Here is a 27,716-nt window from a genome sequence, read left to right as displayed (position 1 = left end):
GAGAACAACCCGCCTACCCACCCCCCAAACCAAAGACGTGAGGCAACTCATCAGGGCCCCAGATAATTGCTCTGAGCCATCCCATAATACCCCACCCGTTCACTCAGCACAGCGGCCACCTGATACGCTCTCCTCTGGCCAACGTCTGCCCCCGCCTGCAGGGTCTGTCCCCCCTCCAAAGCAATGCCTGCCCCCCACTTCCCTCATCCCCCCCATCTCCATTCAACCTCAAATCTCGACCCCACCCCACCCCGGTCACTGCATCCCAAAACACACATGGAACACGCCCCCCCCAATAAAAATAACACAGTTGTCCCGTTCCGTGGCAAGGAGAAGGCAGGATGAGGTAGAGGGTGGGTGTGGGGTCCCGGTTTTGGGACAGGGTGGGGGGCCAAGATATGAACTGTGATCCCTCTCTCCTTCATTCTCTCTGCCCCCTCCCCGAAAAGGTCTTGCCTGTCGTTCCAAAGCAGCTGAGATCAAAGTCCAAGCTGGGGGGGTCAGGGTGGTGGGCCATTTCCAGTAGGTGGGGGGAGAATGTCCCTGCTCCCCACTGCAAACGTCTGCTGAGCCATGGGAGAATAAGCAGCAGAGTCTCCGGGAAAGGGGAAAGATGCAGAATCCGGGTCTCCGGCGGAGGGTGTCCCCAGGCATGGCCAAGGCTGGTGGGTGGGTGGGTGTTTTTTCGGGGGGTGGAGGGAGTTGCTAGTCCGTCCCGTTGGTGAACTGGCAGAGTTTGTTTTCCAGGTCAGAGATGCGCTTCTCGTGAGCTTGGACAGTTTGCCGCAAGGACCGGATCTCTTCCAGAAGCTCCTCCAAGGCAGAACGCTTTGGGGGGGGGAGCAGGTGGGGAGAAGGGACGGAGAAAGAAAGAGAGAGAAAGGCAAGAGTTAGAGGAGTGGCAGGACCTAGGGGACCCCAAAGGTCTCAACCCTTCATTCCTTCGGATGGGGAAAAGCAAACTTCTAGTCCACAGTATTTGTGAGCCTCCACCAAATGTTGTAGCCATTCGGGTCCATTCCGCAACCTCCTTGAAACTCCCACTAAAATGCTTTGGAGGAAACTGAACAACGTCAAAGTGCCTTGAAGGGCATTTTGTGGTTGTTTCTCCAACCGCCACCAGGTGGCGCCACAACTTGATTTAACTCTTGCTGCAGAGAGCATTACAGGCGCTTCACCTTCCATAGCCGTCAAGTTTACCCCCCTTTCCCACCTCTGAGCGGATGAGAAAAACTCACCGAAAAATTTGTGTCGCAAGTGGACTGGCTTCGCCGTGGCCCCGTGGGGGGCCTGCTGTCCAGGATGTTCTTTTTGGTGACCTTGAGCTCCCGGTTCTTGACGGGGACATAGCCGTCCCGCAACGAAACCAGGATGGGCTCCGCGTCCTTTCCCGACAGCCACTCGTCTGCCTCAAGTGCGGGTTCAGGCCCCGGCGTGTCAGGATATAAATCGTCTTGGAAGAGGTCAGACTGTCCAGAACAGAGAGAAGGGAACAGGAGAGATTCCAGGCTGCTTTGTTCTTGCTATCCATAATGCCCTCTGGACTAAGATCTGGTCCATCTAGAACAATGGCTTTTGGGGGCCACCCCTCCCCCCCCCCGGTTCCATAAATTCACCCCCGTGTCCCCTGCCCTACAAACAGCATTATTTAGAATAGCCACTAAGGAAGACAATAACACAATAACATTCAAGGCAGCAACAATTAATTGCACATTTGTTCAAAACAAAATTTAATTAATGAAATAGAATTAGTGAACTTTCCCCAGCTTTTCAAAGTCTGTTAGTCATTTACCCCTCCAGCACAAACACCCCGCTGCCCCCAGGGGGCACTATTGCCCATTTTGGGAACCACGGTTCTAGAGCAGGCATGGCACGGGAGCCTCTAGCCCTCCAGGTGCTGCTAAACTACAACTCCCATCAAGCCTGGTTTCTGGGTCTGACGGGACTTGTAGCTCAGGTACCGTATTTTTCGCTCTATAAGACGCACCAGACCACAAGACGCACCAAGTTTTTGGAGGAGGAAAACAAGGAAAAAATATTCTGAATCTCAGAAGCCAGAACAGCAAGAGGGATCGCTGCGCAGTGAAAGCAGCAATCCCTCTTGCTGTTCTGGCTTCTGGGATAGCTGTGCAGCCTGCATTCGCTCCATAAAACACACACACATTTCCCCTTACTTTTTAGGAGGGAAAAAGTGAGTCTTATAGAGCAAAAAATACGGTATATTGGGAAATTGATGCAGCCGGTGTGTGTGTGTGTCTCCAATAATGGTTCTTCCTCCCCCCACGGTCCCCAAATCTTCCGATTTGCTCACCTTTCGTGGAACGGTCATAACAATGGGCTCACATTTACGTTCATGAAGCTTGAAAAACCTGTTTCATGAGGGAGAGGAAAAGAGGGACACGAGGTCAGGTGAGGGCAGGGAACCCATTTTTCAGTCTGGGGGCCGCATGCCAGGGCTGGGGTGAGGCCGGAGGAAAAAGTGTGCGGAGCAACAAATTTTGCATACAGACGCAGACACACACCTGTGCCTCCTCCATCACGCCAAGCGAAGAGTCAGAGTTTCGGGTGAGAATTTCCAGCCAGGCAAAAACCCACCAAGGGAAAGTTTTGAGGGCCAGGAAGAGAGGCTTGGAGAGCAGCACCTTGGCCCTGGGCTGTGGCTCCCCCTCTGTGGGTTATGGGGCAGGCACAACCCTATCACCTGGGCTAGATTCTTGTGCCGCCAACACCTTAAGCATCAGCTCCCCGGACACTAGGCTCCCCCATCCACTGAGGTCATGGTTATTTGGGGCTTTTATTCAGATCCCACCAACCTAGATGAAGCTAGCAGCCATTGGGGAAATGGCCTTCTCGGTGGTGGCCCCTCCATCAGTGAAACACGCTCTCCAGGGAGGCCCACTGGGTGATTCACTGGTTATGAGCCGTTTGACAGCGGAAGGGACTCCCTTCTTTCCTTTAGAAGCAGAGGTTGGCCGGCTATCCGTCAGGGACTCATTAGCTGTGATTCCTGCACTGCAGGGGGTCAGGCCATGTGTCCCTTCCAACTTTACAAATCTGTGGTGCGATTCACGTCAAATTCAATTTGTGTCAGATTGGCACGCACCAGCTGAGCTTGCCAATGGAGAGCGTAATAACCGAGATTTTCTTCTTTCCGAAGCCACAAACCTGCCTTAGGAATGTTCCCCCGCACCTCTCAAGCCACCCTCCACCTCTTGGGCCTTGAGCCATACCTGGCAATCTCACATTTGCTGACATCCAGGCCTCTCTTGGGCATGAAGCCCATCCCTCGCTGGGGTTCTTTGCTGCTGTAGGTGCTCAGGTAATGGACGTAGGGGGCTTCGTCCGTGATCTCAAAGTACCGGATGCTGCTGTCCCCCTGCACGGAAGCAGGAGATTTAGGCTGGGAAGTAACTCGGCTTTTTGCTTCGTTTTTTTAATGAGTTAGCGTGAACCTCACACATTTCAGGGTGCAAGGAAAAGTTTGCTGCGTTTTTATCAGCACGGAAGTATGCTGATAAACAGGGATAGGGGGATGCCCTGAGTGGAGAAAATAATATAAATAGGAGGAAAATGCGCTCACATTTGAAAAGCAGGGTAGGGCTTGCCTTATGGGAGAGCTCTCTTTCTACAAATCAAAACTTTAAAAAAATCTAAAAATCCAAAATATCTCAAAACATCAAAATATCTTTTTGTTAAAAAACAAAACAAAACCCCAAACCCTCAAAATCTAAATCCATATCTTTGAGCATCTTTCCACTTTCCTGAAAAGCAATCTGTTTCATTGGATATCAGTCCTGGAAGATCTTCCCTCAATGTATTCGGTCCACTCTTCCCCCACTTCCTTGTTTTATCCTCACAGCCCTGCAAGGTAGACAGGCTGAGAGAGAGTGTGGCCAGTGTGTGAACCCCAGGGGCCAAGACACTCTTACAGGCCACTATGCCGCAGAAGTGTTGTTGCAAAAGGAAAAGGGAGGAGGAGGGGAGAGGAAAGCAAGCGAGCTCAGGTACCAATTTTAAGAATGCCCAAAATGGAAACAGTGGGAGAAATGGGGGCAGGAGGCCTCAGGGGCTCTAGTGCCCCATCTCTTCTGTGGCCAGACAGGAACGCTACAGCCTCCCACTTTTTTTTTAAAAAAAAATACTTTTATTTTGCTTTAAACTAATACATATAAATATAGACAACCAAAATTACAAAAGAAAATTCAATAATAATAAGAATAAGAAGAAGAAGTTAAAAATCTACAAAAAATATCAAATTACATGGTATAAAACATAAGCCATTATGGGAAAGAGAAAAAAGAAAAAAGGATGAGAAGAAAAGAAAGAAAAGAAAAGAAGAAAAAAGGAGAAGAAAAAAAGGAGGAAGATGAGCCAAAACACAAGAAGGCTCATCTATTGTACACTTCTGTCAAGGTAATAACAGATCATTCTCTCTATCTGCATTCCAAAGAATCCCTCATCTTGGTATAAGGGAGCATTTTTCTCACTTTTTACCTTGCCACACAGGTAGACTATGCTGGAATCGGGGTCATAGAAGGGAAGGAGAACCCCATTGCTTGTGTCCATCTCCTGGAGGGCTATGGGCTCCTCGAAGTTCTTCTGCAGGAAGAAGGGGGTGTCAGGACACAGGGGACAAAACCAGACCAGACACAATCTGGGCACAGCAATCACAAACACACAGACACACAAAATGGGGACGGCTTCTCTCAGGCAAAAGCCCAGCACTACCCAACCTCCCTCCTCAGACCCAAGACCCAAGCGGAGAGGGAGTCTGGAGCTCAGTAGCAGAGCCCCCACTTTGCACGCAGGTGGTCCCAGGTTCGAAATCTGGCATCTCCAGAAACTGGTAGCGTGGGATGGGGGGAAAGAGCTTCCCCTGCCAAAGGCGCTGCCTGTCAGTGCAGACAACACTGGGCAATATGGGGAAAGAGCCTGGCATGGTATACAAAGGTGGCATGAAATGTTTCTAAAAGCAGGGGCTCTGCCACTGAGCTCCATTGAAAGGCATCTCAAAGGACATCTAGTCTGACCCCCCCCCCACCAAGCCCATTAAGCTAGGGACACACCTGCTTCCCTTTGTCAGGCATTTGAATCACCTTCCTTCCACCGTCTTGACCTTTGGGTTCCCATGCCGGGAGGGAGCCCAAGGCTCAGAACCAGGAGGAGCAAAACAAGGAGACCGTGTGCCTCTGAGCATGTGCTGAGGGCCAGGTCATTCTTCAAGCACACAGCTGGCCTTGGAGCGGGAAGTCTGGCCATGCTAACTGCCAGCTGTGTAAAGGCCACCCTATAGGGATGCGGGTGGCGCTGTGGGTTAAACCACAGAGCCTAGGGCTTGCCGATCAGAAGGTCAGCGGTTCGAATCCCCGCAACAGGGTCAGCTCCCGTTGCTCGGTCCCTGCTCCTGCCAATCTAGCACTTCGAAAGCACGTCAAAGCGCAAGTAGATAAATAGGTAGCACTCCGGCGGGAAGGTAAACGGCGTTTCCGTGCGCTGCTCTGGTTCACCAGAAGCGGCTTAGTCCTGCTGGCCACATGACCCGGAACCTGTACGCCTGATCCCTCGCCCAGTAAACCAGATGAGCACCACATCCCGAGAGTCGTCCGTGACTGGACCTAATGGTCAGGGGTCCCTTTAACTTTAAAGGCCACACTGTGGCAGCTCTGGGATTAACATTTCTCTTTGCGGTGGGAATGCCTTTCCCCTGCTCCCAGGTAGGGGCGGGTCCCCCCAACTAGAAACCCCATCTCTTCTTTCAGAAGTCCCAGTTCCTATGTTTTGCACACTTAGGAGCACAGCATTCCCAGCATGCACTGCGATTTTCATGCCCCCCCTCCTCACAAGCACACATACTTCTGCAAATCCACACCACTGCAAGGTTCCAGGAACATGGCATTTGCCTCTAATGGTGGCTCAATTAGAATCCAACTATCCTTATACTCAGGGGAATGTGGTAAAGTTGGCCTCCTGCGCAATGCATGATGGGGGATGAAGTCCTCAATGCCACCTAGTCCAACACTGATAAGGCACTGAAAGACTACATCTCCCAGGAAGCAACTTAGAGATGCGCCCTCTAGTAGCCAAACAGGAAAACAATGACAGGTGAAAGGGATGAACCTCAGATAGTCACCATTAATTTCAGTGGGTCTACTCTGAGCAGGACTAATGTTAGCTATAGCCCACACCTGTCTTAGAATCTTAGAAATGGAGAGTTGGAAGGGACCACGAGGATCATCTAACCTAAACCCCTGTAATGCAGAAATATTTTGCCCAGCGTGGGACTCAAAACCACAACCCTGAGATGCTCTACTGACTGAGCAATGCAAATTAGTTCAATTGCCCGCCTGCCTTGTCAGTGAGCAAGAAGCAGCTACGACACCTGCTTTCTATGTATGCATGTGAATTAGAGCCGTGTTTCCCAAATTTGGGTCTCCAGATGTTTTTTCAGACTACAATTCCCATCATCCTTGGCTACTGGTCTTGCTAGCCAGGGATAATAATAATAATAATTTATTATTTATACCCTGCCCATTTGGCTGGGTCCCCCCAACCACTCTGGGCGGCTTCCAACAAAATATTAAAAATCAGTAATGCATCAAACATTAAAAGCTTCCCTGAACAAGGATGCCTTTACATGTCTTCTAAAAGTTTGGTAGTTATTTTTCTCTTTGACATCTGGTGGGAGGGCGTTCCACAGGGCAGGCGCCACCACCGAGAAGGCCCTCTGCCTGGTTCCCTGTAACTTGGCTTCTCACAGCGAGGGAACCGCCAGAAGGCCCTCGGAGCTGGACCTCAGCGTCCGGGCAGAACGATGGGGGTGGAGACGCTCCTTCAGGTATACTGGACTGAGGCCGTTTAGGGCTTTAAAGGTCAGCACCAACACTTTGAATTGTGCTCGGAAACATACTGGGAGCCAATGTAGGTCTTTCAAGACCGGTGTTATATGGTCTCGGCGGCCACTCCCAGTCACCAGTCTAGCTGCTGCATTCTGGATTAATTGCAGTTTCCGAGTCACCTTCAAAGGTAGCCCCACGTAGAGCGCATTGCAATAGTCCAAGTGGGAGATAACCAGAGCATGCACCACTCTGTGAGACAGTCTGCAGGCAGGTGGGGTCTCATCCTGCGTACCAGGTGCCCTGGACACAGAATTAACCTGCGCCTCCATGGACTGCTGTGAGTCCAGAATGGTCCTTCAGGGGCACAGTTAACCCATTCAGGACCAGGGAGTCCTCCACACCTGCCCGCCCCCTTTCCCCCCAAAACAGTACTTCTGTCTTGTCAGGATTCAACCTCAATCCGTTAGCCGCCATCCATCCTCCAACTGCCTCCAGACACTCACACAGGACCTTCACCACCTTCACTGGTTCTGATTTGAAAGAGAGGTAGAGTTGGGTATCATCCGCATACTGATAAACACCCAGCCCAAACCCCCTGATGATCTCTCCCAGTGGCTGCATGTAGATGTTGGGAGATAATGGGAATTGTAGTCCAAAACATTTTGGAGACCCAAGTTTGGGAAACATTGAATTAAAGGATACAGGATGCTGGACCTCTGGATCCAGTGGGCATCGGGTGTTTTTTAAAGCTGCCCTGCTGGAAATTATGGTGTCCCTCTGATGTTCCTCTGCGCATTAATGCCTTTGAGCATATGTCTCCTCGTCTGAACTTTGCAGCTGCCCTGGCCTGGCCTATCTCCAAACACTCGGCATGCCGGAAGAGGTGGCAATGTCGCAGAAAGCGCCCAGGTTCCCAGGGGGTGGGAAAACACTCCACACCATGCGTGGCCCAGCTACCGGATCCCAGAGTCCCAGCTCTCGCTGGCTCATGCGAGTGAACCCCGTGGTGAAGACGAGTCCGTCGCGGGTGAAGACGGCCCTCATCGGCCGCATCCCTTCATGGGGGGCAAACCTTTCCTGGGGCGAGCAGGGGAGAGAAAGGGTTAAAAGGGTGTGTCGAAAGGAAAAGGGAGGAGCCGGAGGAGGTGAGAAGGATGGAGAGGTTGCTGGCTGGGAGCTGCTGCTGCCCCTGGAGATTTCTCAAGGAATTTTTTAATTTTAATTTTTAATAAAACTCGCTGTGTGGTGGGAGAGCCCTGTTAATTCTCAGGTGGTTCTTTTACTCTAGAGGTGCGCACCCCAAGCGGCAAAACTGAGAAAAAGCCACAGAGGGCAGCATCAGATAAATGTAGGTCATGGGCTTGTTGTGAGGATAAAATAGAGGGGAAGAATTATGTATACCACCCTGTGCTCTTTAAACGAAAGGTGGGATATAATAATAATAATAATAATAATAATAATAATAATAATAATAATAATACATTTAGAGTACATTATTTCCCCCAAGAATCCTGGGAACTGCAATTTAACCCCCACAAAGTGCTACAATTCCCAACGCCCTTAACAAACTACACTTCCCAAGATTCTTCGGAGGAAAGTGAATGGGCTTTAAAATGTAGGGTGTGTCCAGAGTCAGTGTTTTCCAACAGGACCAAGAAGTCACAGAGGAAATATGCTTCTCTGAACAAAACCATGTTGTGAGCGGAGGCTAAGGGCCAGAACCTAGAACCACCAGCAAAATCAGAATTTTTTAAAAATTTTAATAAATCTGTCTCAACCTTTCCCTCTTCTCTCCGTTCACATCTTGCAGCTTGCAGATCATGGAACAGAGAGCAAGGGTAGCCCTACCAGATGTGCCTGGTCGCCTGGGGCAAGTTGAAACTGGCTCCAGGCAACCAGTTCAAAAAGTTTTCTAAATGATTGAGGGGGGGACAGTGAGCTGCCTTGTTTCCCCACCTGCCCCCCATTGATAATGAAAGGGGAAACTGTGGTCAGTACACATTTTTGGTAGGCCTTTGTTGTCGTTTAGACAGCTTCTATCCAAATGTGATTTTGGTTTTAAATGCAGTGTAAGTAGTCTTTTGGGATGCGGGTGGAGCTGTGGGTTAAACCACAGAGCCTAGGACTTGCCGATCAGAAGGTCGGTGATTTGAATCCCCGCAACAGGGTGAGCTCCCGTTGCTCAGTCCCTGCTCCTGCCAACCTAGCAGTTTGAAAGCACGTCAAAGTGCAAGTAGATAAATAGGTACCGCTCCGGCGGGAAGGTAAACAGCATTTCCGTGTGCTGCTCTGGTTCGCCAGAAGTGGCTTAGTCCTACGCCAGCTCCCTCGGCCAATAAAGCGAGATGAGCGCCGCAACCCCAGAGTCAGCCACGACTGGACCTAATGGTCAGGGGTCCCTTTACCTTTTTAAGGTAGTCTCTATGGGAGTATATTGTATTCAATTATGGGGTATCAGAGTTTTTAGGGGGCTAACCAGGCTTGTTGGTTTCGAATGTCTGATGTAGATTTTTTCAATTTCGTTGTTCTGTATGGGACAATGGCAATAAAGATTATCGTATCATATTGTTTCCTCCAAAAATACCAGCGGTGATTCCCTGGTTGGTACTCTTCATTCAGTACTGGGATCTGGGTTCCAATACGCTCTCCTTCCCTCTCCTCTCCTCCTGCTGATAGAAAGGGCAGGATAGACCCCCCCACCCCAAGAGAAACACACACACACACCCCCCTCCCCACCCTCCGTCATGCAACCCCCTCCCCAAGCCATACCAAGTCCCAAAGCGCTAGCTGCCGCTCGCTCATCTTGCTAAACCCGGTGGTGAAGACTTTGCCATCGGCCATGAAGATGGCTCGGACGGGACGGGCGCCTTCGTGGGGCTTGAATTTCTCCTGGCGGCCGCAGGGTTAAGCAGGTTAGGACCAAACAGAGAGATAGACACACACACACACACACAAGGTTAGTACAGGTTCCAAGTAAGAGCACACTCCGGAGAGGGGAGGAAGAAGGGACACAGCTTTTTGCCGGGACAATCGACAATCGCAGGAAGGGAGAGCTGCTCCTGCGTTCGAATCCTGCCCGAGGGCTTGGCCCAGGCACCTGGTTGGCCACTGTGAGAAGAGGCTGACATGGAGCACTCGCATTCCTTTAACGTAGAGGCTCGCTTTTACGTTTGTGTGAGTGCAAAACTGGGGACGAATCCTAAAGGAAGATGCTTTGGGCCTGAGACAGAACCTGTTCTGCCTTTGCAAACCGCGTCCCAGTTAACAGATCGCGAAAAAAGGCCAGTTAACTGCCATAAACAGACAGATCGGTGCTGTTTTGCCCCTTCCCAGATGGAAAGAGTCAGAGCTTACTGGGAGAGCATCTGCCTTGAATGCAGAACGTCCCAGGATCTTAATGGTATCTCCAGGCAGGGCTGGGAAATGCTCCCGCCTAGAACTGCCTTGCTGCTGCCAGTCAGTGCAGACAATACTGGGCCAGATGGACCAAGAGTCTAACTCAGCCTAAGGCAGCTTCCTCTCCAAACCAGATATTTCTTTTGAACCATGAGGACTACAATCTTACTTCTGCCACCGTAACTTCATCACGATGTGAGCAGGAGTGCTCCGCAGCCCTGGCTCAAAGAGGCTCAAAGATATCAAAGAGGCTCATCCATGAAAAAAGCAAAATAAAATAAAATACCTTGGACCTTCCTGCCTGTTGATATCAGACAGGTGCCTTCACCATTTTTGTTTAGACAAGCCTAAACAAGTGGCAAGAGTTTTAATCTGTTTTCAATTTATTGCTATTTTAACATTTTGAAAGCTTTAAATGATTTCTGCAATTTTTTTCTGAGCGATAACTTTCTTGTTCTATCCCTTTTTGTAAACTGCTTTGCGGTTTTCTACAATCAAGCAGTGTATAACTTTTATGAAATAAATAAATACATATATTTAAAAGCATTGGCTAGGCAACGCCCCACTGCTAAGCTTGGGGACAGTGTGGGGAGAAAAGTACCCCTGAGTGTGCCTGAAGAGTGGGTCTCTGGGCATGTGCAAAGTCCGCCCACCTCTTCCGCTACAAGCGGTCAAGCTTCTCCCATTGTCCCCAACCATTGAGCATGCTGGCTGATGGGAGCTGGAGTCTAGCAACAGACCTGCAGGCCCACAGGTCCCCTGTCCCAGGTCCAAGGGAATCTGGGCCATGACGCTTACCCTTAGATGTCTGTCCCAGGGCCGGGAGGGGAGAGAGGGAAGGAGAGACAAGCCAGGGAGCAGGAGAGGCTGTCCACACATGCTCAGTGGCAGGCTGGGGCCAGCAGCGGCTACTCACTGCCACAACCAGGTGTTGCCGGGGGTCAATGATCCGCAGGTGCTTGTCCTTGCAGGTGGTGACAAAGAGGCTCCCGTTGTGGTTCCAGCAGACATTGTAGATGAGGTCGGTGTGCAGGTCGTCCAGGGTCAGGAGCGCCTCCCCAGTGCCCACGTTCCAGAGGATGATGACGTTGTCGCCCCCTGCAGGAAGGAAGGGGAGTTGGGAAAGGGCCAAAATGAGGCATCAGTCAGGCTGGCGTGACAGAACAGTCAGCTGCGGTGAGAGCTGCAATCCTGAAACATTTGGAGGGCATCACATTGCGGGAAGGCTGATCTAGACAAATATCTTACTATATACATATACATGTAAGGCTGTTGTCACGCTGCAGTTCTTGTGGCTGCCAGTAGGTGGCCATGCCTACTCCAGCAGGACAAAAGGGTGGCAGGAGATCCAGGTGAGCTGTTTTAGCAGAGGATGGGCCAGGAAGGCACTTAATGTTGTATTTTAATCCTACCTTTCTTCCGAGGAGCTCAAATCATCAGCCTCTGCCGATCTGGTGTCCTCTATACATTTCGGGCCACAATTCCCATCAGCCCTAGCCAGCCCAGCCAATGGCTTGGGATGCTGGGAGCTGCAGGCTTGAAATAACCATACCAGGCACAGCGAGGGGCCTGAATCTGGGCAGAGGGTCTCACCTGCGCTCAGTAGGATGTTGCGTGCTGTGGGGTGCCAGGTCAGGATCCCCACACGCTTGGAATGCCCTTCGAGGGTGACGACTGGCTCCGTCAGGTTGCGCATGGGGATGTAGTCGGGGATCTGCCAGACCTGGTGGGACAAAGAGGCGGCGATGGAGACGGCGGCAGCTCAGAGGCATTCAGCACCCGCTCTGCATGCAGAAGGTCCCAGGTTCTAGCCCCAGTGACACCTTATCTTCAGGATAAGGCTCTCCCTGCCTGAAACCCCAGGGAAATGCTGCCGGCCAGTGCAGACCAAACTCAGCTAAATGGGCCAATGGTTTGCTCCTATTTAAACCAGCCCTTTCATTAAGAACCATGAGGACTAGGAACTTGTTCCAATTTTAGGGGAGGGGGCAGAGCAGCTCTGTGACAGGTCACCTGCTTTGCATGCAGAAGGTCCCAACGTCAATCCCTGGCCCCTTCAGGTAGGGACGGGGTCACCCCCTGATTCAAACCTTGGAGAGCAGCTGCCAGTCAGTGTAGACAATAGTAAACTCAATGGACCTGACTCCGGATAAGGCAGCTGCCTATGGTCCCTGAGCTCATAAATAAAGATAAACACATACATTTAAGAAAAACGGTTTTCCATGGAGGACACTTTGGTGTCCTTTGCGAAAGGGGAGGAAGAGGAATTTTTTGGGGGGGGGGGATCAGAGGAAGCTGCCGCCTTCTTCATTCCCACCCACTCTCGGCCAAGGCCACAGAGCCAACTATTCTTAGTTGCTGAGTTGTCGTGCGCCGAGCTATTCTTAGCCCAAAATGCTGCATCATACCTAGCAAGTCAGACGCCAGGCTGAGGACCCGGCCGGCCATCTATAAACAGCCCCTGACACCTTTTCCAGTGATTTAAAGGCGAACGGCCATACTCTTTGGCTTGGAAAAGGAGGCTGGTTCTGCATGCTTCGAGTCATGTGTAAAAAAGTAAAGGAACCCCTGACCATTAGGTCCAGTCATGACCGACTCTGGGGTTGCGGCGCTCATCTCGCTTTACTGGCCGAGGGAGCCAGCGTACAGCTTCCAGGTCATGTGACCAGCATGACTAAGCCGCTTCCGGCGAACCAGAGCAGCGCACGGAAACGCCGTTTACCTTCCTGCCAGAGCAGTACCTATTTATCTACTTGCTTTCGAACTGCTAGGTTGGCAGGAACAGGGACCGAGCAACGGGAGCTCACCCCATCACGGGGATTCGAACCGCCGACCTTCTGATCGGCAAGTCCTAGGCTCTGTGGTTTAACCACGTGTGCGTCACGTGTGGAGGGACCCTAAAAACCCTGACCTGATGTGTTTGAATCGTCTCCCCCGCGCCACCTCTATTAAATGCTGTTGTACTACATCCGGGCTCCCAAATTGATGAGGTGTCTACAGGTACCCAACCACGTCCAGTACATGCCCCCTTTGCCAATTAGAAACACCCTTCCCTCCAAAAATTGTCAAAATTCAAGATATCTCCCTGGACTCCCCATGCTTTTGCACCAAAGGTGCCATCGCTTACCATGACTGTTGTGTCCTCGGAGGCACTGGCAATGACGTTGTCATTGTGGGGACACCAGTCAATGTCCAGCACGGGGGCCGTATGCCCTGTCACCAAGGGGATGTTCTTGTCCACACGGCCAGTCTGTAAACACACAGAGATCTTGGGAACTTCTGGGAAAGGCAGCCCTCCTCTCCCCACACAACTGACCCACAAAAAGGCGGCCAACCTACTAAAGGTTTCCTGACGCCTGCTCCTTGGGAGAAAGGCGATGACAAACCTAGACAGCATCTTAAAAAGCAGAGACATCACCTTGCCAACAAAGGTCCATATAGTTAAAGCTCTGGTTTTCCCACTAGTGATGTATGGAAGTGAGAGCTGGACCATCAAGAAGGCTGATCGCCGAAGAATGGATGCTTTTGAATTCTGGTGCTGGAGGAGACTCTTGAGAGTCCCCTGGACTGCAAGAAGATTAAACCTCTCCATTCTGAAGGAAATCAGCCCTGAGTGCTCACTGGAAGGACAGAACCTGAAGCTGAGGCTCCAAGACTTTGGCCACCTCATGAGAAGAGAAGACTCCCTGTAAAAGACCCTGATGTTGGGAAAGATGGAGGGCGTGAGGAGAAGGGGACGACAGAGGACGAGATGGTGGGACAGTGTTCTCGAAGCTACAAACATGAGCCTGACCAAACTGCAGGAGGCAGTGGAAGACAGGAGTGCCTGGCGTGCTCTGGTCCAGGGGTCATGAAGAGTCGGACACGACTAAACATCTAAACAACAACAGGTCACAAAACTTTTTTCAGCCAACAGTGAAGTATACAGTGGTACCTCAGGTGACATACGCTTCAGGTTACAGACTCCGCTAACCCAGAAATAGTACCTCGGGTTAAGAACTTTGCTTCAGGATGAGAACAGAAATCGTGCTCGAGCGCCGCCCCATTAGCTAAAGTGGTGCTTCAGATTAAGAACAGCTTCAGGTTAAGAACAGACCTCCAGAACGAATTAAGTTCTTAACCTGAGGTACCACTGTGTTATCAATTCATAGAATACTAAGAGTCGTCAGGGGGACTCATGGGTCATCTAGTCCAGCCCAGAGCTAGAAGAATCTAGAGCTACTGCAGAATCTAGAGCATCTCCAGTAGATGTCTGTCCAATCTCTGCTTGAAGGAATGCTCCAGGGCCCAGGGTTTCCCAAACCTGGGTCTCCAGCCGTTTTTGGACTACAACTCCCATCATCCCTAGCTGGCAGGACCAATGGTCAGAGATGATGGTGTTGTAAATAAAAATGAGCCCATATAGAGTCCTTACATAGGTTCCCTATTGGTAGGAGAAAATAACAGAGGCCAACCAGAGAATATTGAGAAGCAAAGCAGCTAGTAAGCTTGATCTTTATTGATCTGTTGCAACAAGGTGCTCCCCTCACCCGCAGGAGAGGAAGAGGACCCAGAACAATGCTGTGCAAGTGTTTATAAAGACTTTTGAAATTCCCATTCTGTAGATCAAGACCACCCCCAGAAACATTATGCATACATCACAGAAGGGGTGTAACCTAAGACCACCCCTCAGATACATCCCACCTACATCACAGAAATTTAAATGTTGTTTTTCTCTTGACACAGTTTATCTCCTGTCGCTTTGTTTATTTCCTGTCTGGCAGGTTACTTGATTGGATTTCTTGGGGAGCCTGGGCAGTCTTGTAATGATAAGGCTCACACCCTTATTCAAACACAGATTAAGACAGGATTTGTGAAGGAAGAGACAATGGGGAAGCTTTTCCATTTTGACCCTGCAGAGAAACATTTGCTCAGTTTAGGAATCAAAATGGTTCCAGGTTGGCTTTCCTGTGCTGATCTATGTACGTGTGGTTATGAACGTTGCCATATATCTAAGACCATAAATTTCCTATCACAATGGGAAGTGTAGTCCCAAAACAGCTGGAAACCCAAGTTTGGGAAACACTGGTCTAGGCAAATGGTTCCATCACTGAACCGTTCTTACCACAGAATCGTCAAGTTGGAAGGGACCACGAGGGTCATCCCGTCCAACCCTCTGCAGTGCAGGAGTCTCGAACCCACGACTCTGAGATGACGAGTCTCATGCTCTACCAGCCGAGATATCCCACCCTCTGCCTTAGCCGCACGACCTTGAGAGAGCCGGCCTTGTCAGGCGGGCCGATCCCCCTGCGTCACGCAGTAAACAGCCCAGCTGGAAACCTGACCCGTGGAAAAAGTGATCCCCCCACCCAACTTCCTGCCATCATTTCAATTGTTCCCGAAGTGAGTCATTCATTATTGTGAGCTCAGCGCTGTCCCCAGAAAGGCCAACTGCTCTCGTCCGTCTCTCAACTGCCGCCTGGGAGGGGAGGGAAAGTTTTGGACCTGGGCGAGGCCCTTCAGAGGCCGGGAGGGCACCAGCGGGCACCAGGAAGGAAAAGACAGGGAGAAAGGAAAGCGAGGGATGGAGGGTGGGGGGCAGAGGTCCTGCAAAGACAAAGCTGGAAAATGGACACATGGGAGGGGTTTCAATCCACATTTCAACCAGGTCTTACTCAGAGCTGATCGGCCGAAATTCATGGACCCAAGATGAGTCACTCCCTTTGTTTTCAACGGATCTGCTCAGGGTAGAATGAGCATTTTGTACAACCCCTTGGGGGTTCTATGACGTCCTTTTAATTGGACACAGCGGCGTAAGACATAAAACGGCGAGCTACCCTCACGTACAAAAGGAGCCCTGCCTGCGGGTGACACAAAAGCAGGAGGAACTGCAAACACATTGGAGGATGAAGTAAAAAAACTGAAAAGGAGCTTTGCTTTAGCCAGAGAGCTGCAACAATAAAAGATATCTGGATAAATTTGAATTATTATTATTATTAACAACAGGATTCTAAATCAAGGTGTCAAATCTCCCTCCCCTCAGTCATGTAGGATGGCTGGATGCAAAGCAGATTGGGGCTACTGCATCTTTAAGATACATGTGCAGAAGGATTTTCCTGCACAATTAAAGGTGCAAGAGTCCCCTGTGCTCATGTAAGAATATCAGAAGAGCCTGGTTGCTGGATCAGACCAGTGGCCCATCTAGTCCAGCCTCCTGTTCAGTGGCCCAACAGATACCATCACTAGCCTCCTCAGGGGAAGAGACCTGTCCTGTTGCAAAATGCCAGCAAGGCTGATTCTGCAAGTAAATCCTTATAACAACTACCACAAGAACATCAACTGTTCTAGCCTTCCAGATAGCCTGTCCAGAATGAAAAACCAGGAGAGGGGGGGCACCATTTTATTAAAGGCTCCAGTCCTGAAAGACCAGGGAAGGAAAGATTTGGGGGTGCCCCTTCCGCATCTCAGCCATTGACTTATGTGGCATCAACACAGGTTTCCATCTTACTCCTCTCCATATTCTATTGTTTCCATTAAACCACTGGGGAGACACTTTTTTAATTTAAGTTTTACAATGTTTACTTTTTAAAAAAGCTTTTCAATATTTTTAAGGTTTTAAAATAAAGTTTAAATTTTATTTTTAATTGCACTGTTTTAACACACATGGGGAGTTTGCCACCCTGGGCTCCTTTGGACATAAGGACAGAATAGACATTTAATCAATAATGATCGGTGTTATTCAACCAAGAGGTCCAGTACCGAGGGCCTTCTGGAGGTTCCCTCATTGCGAGAAGCGAGGTTACAGGGAACCAGGCAGAGGGCCTTCTCGGTGGTGGCGCCCGCCCTGTGGAACGCCCTCCCGTCAGATGTCAAGAAAATAAACAACTATCTGACTTTTAGAAGACATCTGAAGGCAGCCCTGTTGAGGGAAGTTTTTAATATTTAATGCTGTATTGTTTTTAATAGTCAATTGGGAGCTGCCCAGAGTGGCTGGGGAAACCCAGCCAGATGGACAGGGTATAAATAATAATAATTGTTGTTGTTGTTGTTGTTTTAATCAGAGTTAGACCTACTGAAATTAAAAAGCGTGACTCAAGCTGCAATCCTATACTCATTTACCCACTGGGATCTATGGGGCTGACCTTTGAGTAGAACTATACAGGATTGCAAACTAAATTAGGTCCATTAATTTTAATAGGTCTACTCTGCGTGGAACATAAGTTGAATACAACCTAGCAATAATCAGCACCATCACTGGAGAAACACAAGCGGTTTCTTTATGTACATAGCTCTCTCTGCCCCCCCCCCCATTATATCCTCAGAACAACCCTGTGAGGTAGGTCAGTCTGAGAGTGAGTAGCTGGCCTGAGGTCATCTAATGAGCTCCGTGGCAGAGCAGATATTTGAACTCTAGTCTTGCGCCCAGAGTCCCAGTCCAACCAGGACATCACACTGGCCCACAATTGTGCAGTTCAAGTTGTAACCAGGAAGGCGGTGTGTAAAATGCTTAGTATGCTTAGACGCCTCTATGCATTTGTGTCAATGGGTCTGCTGGAGTTATGCAAAAGAACTCAGTGAGGTTGAAAAAACGTCTAAGCCGTAGGTTTATGAATGGAAGCTTCATTTGATTCACTTAAAAGGATCAAGCTATTAGTAATAGCTAGGGCCACGTTTGCTATCTTCTATAAAACAAAATAAAAACCTACTTTCATTCTGGTGTGTTACTGTAATTAGGAAATGTACAAGAGGGAGATACTAACATTAGTGGTTCTTTTTAACAGTAAATATTCATTGAAAAATCAAAACCCTATCGCAAAGACATAAATCTCCAAAAAAGAAGGCAGCCCCTGTTAAGGGAGGACTCAATGATCTTCAATCAGTTCATTGGTGAACGGATTAATCAGCTGCGGTTACATCAATTAATCAGCCGGCAAATCCATTTAAATTGGGTGACAGCCTCCAGATTTTAGAAGACCAGGAAATTATGTTGCTGGTTTAATACAGAAACCTAATTTATTGAGGAAGGGCACCTTTCGCAACTCATTTCTCCCCACCCACCACTCCTGCAACTTTATGGGGACTCAAAAGGGGTGATATATTCAGATCCCCACAAAGCAAAACGCTTCCTTGGACGTCCTTCTAAGCAGCAGCCCCAGCCTGGGCAAGGGGCCTTTCCATTATTATGGTAACACAAAAATGGCCCCCTCAGAAAGGAGAATGGCAGGTGGTCTCCTTTCTCCTACAACCACACACGCGCCCCCTGCTGAGGCAGCTGGGACACCCCCCCCAAAAAACCCTGCTGTGCCTGAGGCCATACCCAGGATATTGGGGCCTGTGTGGTGGAGAGATAAAAAAACAGCTCTTGAAAATTCAAATACAAGGTTGCATAACAATAAGGGGTAATAATTCTTCCCAAGAATGGATGCAGGAACAGAAGGGGGGGGGGTGTTCAGGCAACTTCTCCCCCCACAAAAAAGGCTAGGATTGAGCTAATGCACAGAGACCTCCGGCAGCTTTTCATGGTCATGCCAAAAGGGAGAATTTTGATCAATTCTGCTTCTCCCAAACACCGGGAGGTGAGAAGGAAGGGTGCCCAGATTTCAAGGTGATGCTGGACCAAAGTACAGGTGATACGGCAAAGGTGAGTCAGGGTTGTACCACTTCCAGAGCTGTCCCATGGAAGATGGAGCAATCTTGTTTTCTCCTAGGGGAGGACCCGAACCAATGGCTTCAAGCAGGGGTCAGCAAACTTTTTCAGCAGGGGGCTGGTCCACTGTCCCTCAGACCTTGTGGGGGGCCGGACTATATTTTGGAAAAAAAAATTGAAGGAATTCCGATGCCCCACAAATAACCCAGAGATGCATTTTAAATAAAAGGAGACATTCTACTCATGTAAAAACACCCTGATTCCTGGACCGTTTGTGGGTCAGATCCAGCCCCCAGGCCTTAGTTTGCCTACCCATGGCTTCAAGTCACAAGGGAGGGCACCCAACTAAATATCAGCAAGAACTTTCTGAGGGTAAGAGCTTTTCAACAACAGAACCTCCAATGGAGGTTTTAAAAGCAGAGGTTGGACGGCCATCTATCATGGAGGGTATAGCTGAGATTCCTGCCTTGCAGGGGGTTGGAATGAATGACCTTTGGGGGTCCCTTCCAACTCTGCAATTCTGTGACTCTGTGAACTGTCTGAAGGGCATCAGACTTCCCACCTCGGCTGAAGTGGCTACCAACGTGAAGCTCTTCAACCCTCAGCAAAAATATTACCTTATCCAGCAGGGATAAGCGGGCTGCCCTCCATAAGAACATAAAGAGAGCTTAGTGGATCAGGCCAGTGCCCATCTAGCAGAAGCGATTTTGGGATAGCACGACCAGTTTGGCTGCATTGGGTGCCAGCGGCGTAGAACTGAGGGCAAGAGGCACGGGGCAATTTTAACGCCACACAGGGTGCTGCTGAAATTTGTCCTCTTCTAAAGCCATCCAACTCGGCAGCCGTCACTACCTCCTGCCGCAGCAAGTTTCATGGATTAACTATACCCTAAGTGAATACAGATTTTCTTATCCCTGTCCCGAATCGTCTAATGTTCTGCTGGGAGTTGTAGTCAGCCACCTCGGGACTACAACTCCCAGCAGGCCAAGCGTGGCTGGGGATGATGGGAGTTGGAGTCCAGCAACAAAGAGGGGTTTGCTAGGTACCCTCCTCCTGCTGAGACAAGCCACAAAACTCCATCCACACTCCGGGGCAGAAGTCAACTGCCCACCTCGCCGGATTGTTGCAAAGAGATAAGGAATGCAAAGTGCTCTGAATATATAGATCCCACCTTGCAGGAGAAGAATTGATGCTTTTGAATTCTGGTGCTGGAGGAGACTCTTGAGAATCCCATGGACTGCAAGAAGATCAAACCTCTCCATTCTGAAGGAAATCAGCCCTGAGTGCTCACTGGAAGGACAGATCGTGAAGCTGAGGCTCCAATACTTTGGCCACCTCATGAGAAGAGAAGACTCCCTGGAAAAGACCCTGATGTTGGGAAAGATGGAGGGCACAAGGAGAAGGGGACGGCAGAGGACGAGATGGTGGGACAATGTTCTCAAAGCTACCAGCATGGGTTTGACCAAACTGTGGGAGGCAGTGGAAGACAGGGGTGCCTGGCATGCTCTGGTCCAGGGCGTCACAAAGAGTCGGACACGACTAAACAACTAAACAACAACAACACCTCGCAGGATTGTTGCAAAGAGATAATGAATGCAAAGTGCTTTGAATATATAGATCCCACCTCGCTGTATTGTTGCAAAGATATAATGAATGCAAAGTGCTTTGACTATATAAATATTGAATGCTATGCAAGTCGTTATTATTAGCCGAACAACCATTCGCAATCATCAGCCTCCCCCTCCTTCAAACATGCTCCCTCCCGCCAGCGGAGAGAGGGGAACGTACCTTGGCCAGGGGTAAAACCATGAAGGCCCCCCCACCGCCAGACTCCACAATGATGGCCACGAACTTGGGGTTGACGGCGCAGAAGGAGCTGTCCCACGTCACCTTGGAGACCCGGATGTCCTCATACATCTGGTCGGCCTTGACTGGCTGACCAAAGACATGCCGGAACTTGCTCTGGCGCACCACCCGGCGACTCATGGCGGAGGGATCCTGCTTCTTTTTGGGGGGGCAGAAGGGAAGGGCGGACACAGAAGGAGAAAGAGGGGGTCAGCAGGGGACCAACAGAAGACACAGACCCAACCCCAAGCCAAGCCCGTTGACCGATGAGATTGCCTTGCCCCATAGAGTGCTCTGATCTGAGGAACTGGCACAACCGCTCTGTAGTGTGGCTGTGCCTGCACCTCTGGAACTCCCTGCCTCTTGATGGCCGGCAGCTGCCTTCCCTGTACTCTTTCCAGCTCCTTCGTAAACATTCCTGTTTAGATAAGCCTACCCAGACGTTTAGAAAGCCGGTGTGAGTTTTCACCTGTTTTTAGTCTACTGTTATTTAGTCTTATATTACTGTCATCAGCTTTCCTCAGCGATGTTTTTATGGTTTGATCTTTTCTGCATACTACTCTGAGTTTGTTTCGTGTTGCCATTTTTTTTTACAATCAAGCAGTACACAAATATTTTAGGAAACAAATAAACCCTTCCAAAAGACCTGAAAATGTAGCCCACATGATATACCCCACTTTTTTATATTAAAATCCCCTCAATGTTTTATTCTAAATAAGGGGGAGCTGCAACAAAGTGTTGCAGTGCATCTTCCTTTCCCCACAAGAGTGCCCCTGTTCAGGGATCCAGCCACCCATTATTTTTTCCAGGATACTCTATCCCATACATCCCATTTTAATTTTTCATTCCCTCTCCTTTTCCTCTCCTTGGCTATTTTTAATTTTTTTTTGGGGGGGGACAGAGAGAGTGGAGGAGAAAGCTTAGGTATTTCCCCTCAATATTTTTTCTGCTTCTATAAACTCCAGCAACTTCTCACACCTTCCCCCCACACCCGCAATAGCAATTCCATTTTCACTCCAATCCCATCAGGGAGTTAGTATATTTTTTTTAATAAAAAAAACAGCAACAACCCTGTATTGCTTTTGCACTGCTAATTCAATCACAGCATTGATAAAATTCAAAACTGGTGCCATGAACTAGTTATGCAAATCAAGAAAATATATGTGTGTGTGTGTTTGTCTATATCACGCAACATATATATATACACACACAGAGAGAGATATCAATATTGTTTGTGTCCAATGCTAGTCTGGCTCAGAGTAGACCCATTTAAAGTAATGGGCATGGCTAACTTAGGCATGTTCATTTCAACAGGCCTACTCTGAGTAGAACTCGGTTGAATACAACCTGCATATTTTTGTTTTTGTCAGTTATACATAAAGAAGTAGAAAAGTTATTCCATTATTTGCCCACTGTCAAACCTCAGGCTATGTAAGCGCCTTGGGGCAAGGAACTAGCTTTTCAATTTTTCATTCCATCAGATCAGATGGCCACTAGCTCCCTCCTTAAATCACAGCTGTCCTCAGCATGGACAGATGTGCCTTTGGGGTGTTTGAAGGCAGTTCATGGACCTTGTCTCTGCCACAGCACTAGAAGGTAGACCAGACTTATTAGACCCATACTGCAGATGGGAGGAATGAGGCCTAGAGCAAGAGAAATGCTGCGGTTTTCCAGCATTGACCTAGTAAAGCCTACAGCTAGTTGAGACTTCTCACCCCAGAACTCTGAGCTTCCAATGCCTAAAAGTGTGCCCTGGCACACACATTTCATCCTGCAGCCAGGAGTTCCACTGATTCCAGAAGAACATTGCTTTGCTGGGTCAGAGCAAAGCCCCATCTAGGTCAGCATTGTGTGTCTGCAGCAGTTGGTCAGAGGCATCATGGAAGCTGATGTGCAAGGCACGGAGGGGATTGGCTGGCCCCTCTTTATATCCTCAACGCCTGGTATTCACAGGTAGGCCGCACCTGCACATGAAGGTTTTGTGAAGTTGGCATTGCTAACAGTAACCCTCTTCCTCCTCCTTTGTCCAGCTCTTCTGAAAAAAGCCATCTAGTGCTAGGGGTCATATCTTCTAGCTGTAAAAGGTAAAGGTAAAGGGACCCCTGACCATTAGGTCCAGTCGTGGCCGACTCTGGGGTTGCGGCGCTCATCTCGCTTTACTGGCCGAGGGAGCCGGCGTACAGCTTCCGGGTCATGTGGCCAGCAGGACTAAGCTGCTTCTGGAGAACCAGAGCAGCGCACGGAAACGCCGTTTACCTTCCCGCCGGAGTGGTACCTATTTATCTACTTGCACTTTGACGTGCTTTCAAACTGCTAGGTTGGCAGGAGCCGGGACTGAGCAACGGGAGCTCACCCCGTCATGGGGATTCGAACCACCGACCTTCTGATTGGCAAGTCCAAAGCTCTGTGGTTTAACCCACAGCGCCACCCGCATCCCCTTCTAGCTGCAACTCGTAGTTAATAGTAATGATTTTTTATCAGTGCAATTATTATTGTTACAGTCATATCCCACCTTTCCTTCAAGGAGCTCACAAGGGGGGTGCACGTGGTCCGGTCTTCCCCATAGTATCCTTGCAACAACCCTGTGAGGTAGGCTAGGCTGAGAGAAAGTGACTGGCCCAAGGTTACATCCCATGAGCTTTCACAGCTGAGCGAGGATTAAACCCTGATCTCCCAGGTCCCAACCACTATACCACACTGTCTCTCTCATTTGTTGATCGTGCAAAGGAGCTCTCTTCCCTCTGTTCTGAGTCTCCGGCCAGGTTTCACTGCACGACCCCCACGTTCCACCAGCATGGGGAAAAGAGGGAGAAAGATCTCACTCTAATGGGTCTTGAGGTCATTTTTGCCGACCCAAAAAGCCCCCCTGAAAGAACCCCCCTCAAGTCGGCTCCCTGAAGCGTGCGCACTCAGACGTACACACAACCCCAAGTCCTGTTTGCAAAGATAGACACCAATCTCGCAGAGAGGCGAGCCAGTGGATTCAAGTTGCAAGGAAGGAGATTCCGACTAAACATTAGGAAGAACTTTCTGGGGGTAAGAGCTGTTTGACTGTGGAACGGACTCCCTTGGAAGGTGGTGGACTCTCCTTTCTTGGAGGTTATTATTATTATTATTATTATTAAGGTTATTGTTACTGTTGTTGTTGTTGTTAATGCCCTGCCCATCTGGCTGGTGTTCCCCAGCCACTCTGGGTGGCTTCCTGTGTATATAAAACCATATTAAAAACTTATTTAAGCAGAAGTTGGATGGCTCTGTATCATGGATGCTTTAGCAGAGATTCCTGCATTGCAGGGGGTGGACTAGATGACTCCCAGGACCCCTTCCGACTCTACAATTCTATGATTCGATGTCAGTTCCTAGATATCCACTTGCTGTTCCTATGTTTACACACCCACCCACCCACCCACCCACACACACACTTTCTTAGGCAGCACCATCAGCATGCATGATGCTTAGCTTAAAGGCTACAAGAGGACAGGGGTCCTGTCCCTGACGGGTGTTACAATCTGAAACTGAACATTGCAAGGAGGGAGAGAACCGGAGGAGAAAAGGGGAGCAGTGGGGTGTGTTAAAACGTTGTAAGTCTCAATGGGGCAGGGCTGGGGAATGCCTGTGTCCCCCGTTGTGGCAAGCGCCCATCTCACTATTGATTCTTAACACCGAACATGCTGCCTGCTGGGGGTTTAGGAGCCCAACAACATCTGCAAATGATCTCCAGCCCTAAATTAGGGCACATTACGCCACTCTAAGACCCACAAAAAGCAAACATGAGTACCTAACTTAATTTCTTTTATTTGTTTCCTTTGGCTATTTACATACCACGAAATCTCTAAAGTTTAAACGTGGCATAGAAAAAAGATTACAAGGCAGGCGGAGAGACAGACAGTGAATAAAATCAATGGGGCGAATGGGGGTGGAATACACACAGAGACAAACCCACCAACTTCAATGGGTCCATTTAGTTGGGTACAGGCCTAAGTAGTTATTAACTCACACACACGCGCTGGGTCATGCAAAGCACAGGCACGGGTATCGAACTCGACAGTCCTGGCACCATGCACGGGAAACGCGTACACGCATTCACCTGATCGTGTGAACGCGCAGGAGGTGCCGGCAGAAAGGTGGAAGAAGAAAGCCCCCCAAGGACCTCTTTGCGCGAAGACGAAACCCGCTCCGGGGCTCCGGGAGGGTGGGGGCGAAGAGGAAGCGTTCCTTTCCAGGGAAGCCACCGGGGTTTTTTTTCAATGAGCCCTCGGAGAAGGCGGCAAAAAGGGTCGAAGCCGGAACTCCTCCCCGGCGCTGCGGCGGCTATAGAAGGCGAGGCGCTCTGCAAGGCAAACCCCAGAGGTCACTTTCCTAATATAGCCTGGCTTCTGCAGCGGCTCTGTGTTTGGAGAGGAGGGGGGAGGGGATATGGGGGGGCTGGCTGGAGGGGGGGGCGAGCAAGCAATAAGAGCTTCTTTCCCGTGTGCACGGATGGTCCGTCTGCTGAGCAGCCTGCAGTTTTTTTGGGGGGGCGGCGGAAGGAAAGAAAGGGCCCCCCTTCCCTCTCCATTTTACGCACCTGCGCCCAGGTTTCTCCAAGGCGCACGCCGTTTGGGGAGGTTGGGAGGGGGGCGTCCTACGCCTTACCTAGATTTCCAGGGATCGGGGGCGCGGGAGGAGGAGGAGGAGGAAGCGGGGCGCCGTCCCGTGGCCTGGGGACTCTCTGCTCGCTCCGTCCGGGCGCTGCCAAGCTGGGTGGCGTCCTCCGGAGCGGGCGGGCTGGCACGCAGCGCCTGGCGCAGGGGCCTCAATGCGGCTGGAGGGAAGAGCAGCTGCTGCTGCTGCTGCTGCGGCCGCCGCCGCTGCCGCCACCATCTCAGGTCTCCAGCGCTCGCTTCTCCCCCCCCCCCCAGCGAGGGAGGGGGCGACAGCTGCGAGCCCCCCTCCTTGGGGAATGGGCGGCCGCCTCCAGAGGCCCAGCCAAGCCCTGGAAAGGGCATCTGGCAAGGGAGAGGAGAGACCCCCTCCCCTTTTTAATACAGCTCCCGGGAGTGTGTGTGTGTGATAATTTCTCTTTTTAAAAGCAAGCCCCGTTGGGCGAGCAGGCAGAAGGCCCCCTCTATATCGCAGCCCCTCCTGTTTGCAAAAGGGCAGGACGGCAGAGCGCGCTCTCTCTCTGTCTCTCCTGCCTTCTTTGCTTTCGAGGATAGACTGCGACTGGATGGGAAGGTTCCACTGGGCGCTCACTAAGGATTTGAAGGCACAGGCGCCGTGGGCAAGCAGGATTGCTCGGACTAAAACTCACAGACATAATGGAATTGTGCCGACTAGTTATTATAAGAACTGTTTCACAATTGACACCAGAGTTTGGGTTTTTCCTCTTCCCACCTTGTTGCTTTCCCCTTGTGTTGTGAATTTATTAATTTTTTTAATTCTTCAGCTACATCTGTTTTTTTTGGTTATTTAACACCTCTTTTTTAGCCTGTCCTCCAGACACTCCAGGGTTCTGTACATCCATGAAGATATATAATGCATTTTTTTAAAAAACGTTTTAAATGTATGTGCATGTCAGATAGGTCCCATCTGGTAGCGCTGAGGTTTAATTTATTGGGAGAGAAAGGAGGGGCAGGTGGTGGGTAAGCACTCTGTACAGAGATAGGCTGGAAGCATTTTAAATGCTTGATATACTCACCTTCAGTCTCACTGTAACCATTAGTTGGTGTTGCCCCCGTGTGAACCCAGAGGACACATTTAAAGCTGCTTATTTATTTATCGGGGACACAGGTGGCGCTGTGGGTTAAAGCCTCAGCGCCTAGGACTTGCTGATCGAAAGGTCGGCGGTTCGAATCCCTGCGGCGGGGTGCGTTCCCGCTGCTCGGTCCCAGCGCCTGCCAACCTAGCAGTTCGAAAGCACCTCCGGGTGCAAGTAGATAAATAGGGACCGCTTACCAGCGGGAAGGTAAACGGCGTTTCCGTGTGCAGCTCTGGCTCACCAGAGCAGCGATGTCACACTGGCCATGTGACCCGGAAGTGTCTCCGGACAGCGCTGGCCCCTGGCCTCTTAAGTGAGATGGGCGCACAACCCCAGAGTCTGTCAAGACTGGCCCGTACGGGCAGGGGTACCTTTACCTTTACCTTTTATTTATCTCATTTATACCCCACCTTCCTCAAAAGAACTCAAGGTGGTGTACATAGTTCTCCAGCCCATTTTGCCCTTACAACAACCCTGTAAGGTAGGTTAAGCGGAGAGACAGTGACTAGAGCAGTGAGCTTCAAGGGCGAGAAGGGATCTGAACTCTGACCCTCCATTGGTAATATGGAGCTAGGCAGCCCACAGGCAACTTGTCCCTTGTGGGCCACCTAGCTCTGCAACCTGCCAACAGTTTGACTTCACCCCCAAAGGCAAACTCCTCCATTGCCTCCCGAGACAGACAGGCGCCAGTAACCATTAAACTAAATAGTTTTAACTGGATTTTGAATAAACGTGTAAAACAATACAATTGGCTGTGTCTGTTTTGAATTTTGTGTTATTATCTGCCTTAGTGGGTTGGGCAAGGTGCTGTTCCAAATAATGCTTTTTAAAGGGTAAGGTAAGGAGGACTGGGAATGAGTTTATGGAACCAAGGGTGCAGGCTTCCGAAAAGGTTTAGGACCCCCTGTGCTATGAGGTCATGGGGCACAGTTCTAGGCTGCAGGCCCTCTGCTGGACACCCTTTGCTATTGCATAAAGGCATTTCCCAAATACAGATTGGCTGCTTTGTCGCTTAGTCATTTAGTCATATCTGACTCCTGTCTTCCACTGCCTCCCACAGTTTGGTCAAACTCATGCTGGTAGCTTCAAGAACACTGTCCCACCATCTCATCCTCTGTCGTCCCCTTCTCCTTGTGCCCTCCATCTTTCCCAGCATCAGGGTCTTTTCCAGGGAGTCTTCTCTTCTCATGAGGTGGCCAAAGTCTTGGAGCCTCAGGTTCAGGATCTGTCCTTCCAGTGAGCACTCAGGGCTGATTTCCTTCAGAATGGAGAG

At 49.9% G+C, this 27,716-nt stretch overlaps 1 protein-coding gene across 5 annotated transcripts; it reads right to left on the bottom strand.

Annotated features, from left to right (window-relative positions):
- Positions 1–356: 356 nt before the first annotated feature.
- Positions 357–25,668, bottom strand: CORO6 (coronin 6). Of its 5 annotated transcripts, XM_081890532.1 has the most exons (13): positions 25,339–25,668; positions 24,791–25,033; positions 20,647–20,862; positions 13,360–13,482; positions 11,826–11,955; positions 11,149–11,330; positions 9,606–9,725; positions 7,794–7,913; positions 4,495–4,599; positions 3,231–3,376; positions 2,312–2,369; positions 1,239–1,469; positions 357–828 (listed from the first exon to the last, which is right to left on the bottom strand). In XM_081890532.1, the coding sequence occupies exons 3-13, from the start codon at positions 20,842–20,844 to the stop codon at positions 706–708; spliced, it is 1,536 nt and encodes a 511-aa protein (XP_081746658.1). In that variant the 5' UTR covers positions 20,845–20,862; positions 24,791–25,033; positions 25,339–25,668; the 3' UTR covers positions 357–705. The 5 variants fall into 5 exon arrangements, with proteins under 5 accessions (XP_081746658.1, XP_081746656.1, XP_081746654.1 ...); XM_081890530.1 differs by lacking the exon at positions 7,794–7,913 and having other exon boundaries at positions 25,339–25,667; XM_081890528.1 differs by lacking the exon at positions 9,606–9,725 and having other exon boundaries at positions 25,339–25,662.
- Between the last annotated feature and the right edge of the window lie 2,048 nt (positions 25,669–27,716).

The sequence above is a fragment of the Podarcis melisellensis genome, assembly GCF_964234715.1.
Source record: "Podarcis melisellensis genome assembly, chromosome: 15".
Classification (NCBI taxonomy): domain Eukaryota; kingdom Metazoa; phylum Chordata; class Lepidosauria; order Squamata; family Lacertidae; genus Podarcis; species Podarcis melisellensis.
The sequence above is the reverse complement of the archived record's forward strand: the minus strand, read 5'-3'. Positions and strand labels throughout refer to the sequence as shown.

Coding starts and splice junctions, on each gene's coding strand:
- CORO6 (XM_081890532.1), bottom strand. CDS start 20,844: ATGAGTCGCCGGGTGGTGCGCCAGAGCAAGTTCCGGCATGTCTTTGGT. Junction 13,483..20,646: donor TGGTTTTACCCCTGGCCAAG/GTACGTTCCCCT, acceptor GTGTGTTTACAG/ACTGGCCGTGTGGACAAGAA. Junction 4,600..7,793: donor AGCTGGGACTCTGGGATCCG/GTAGCTGGGCCA, acceptor TTCTTCCTGCAG/AAGAACTTCGAGGAGCCCAT.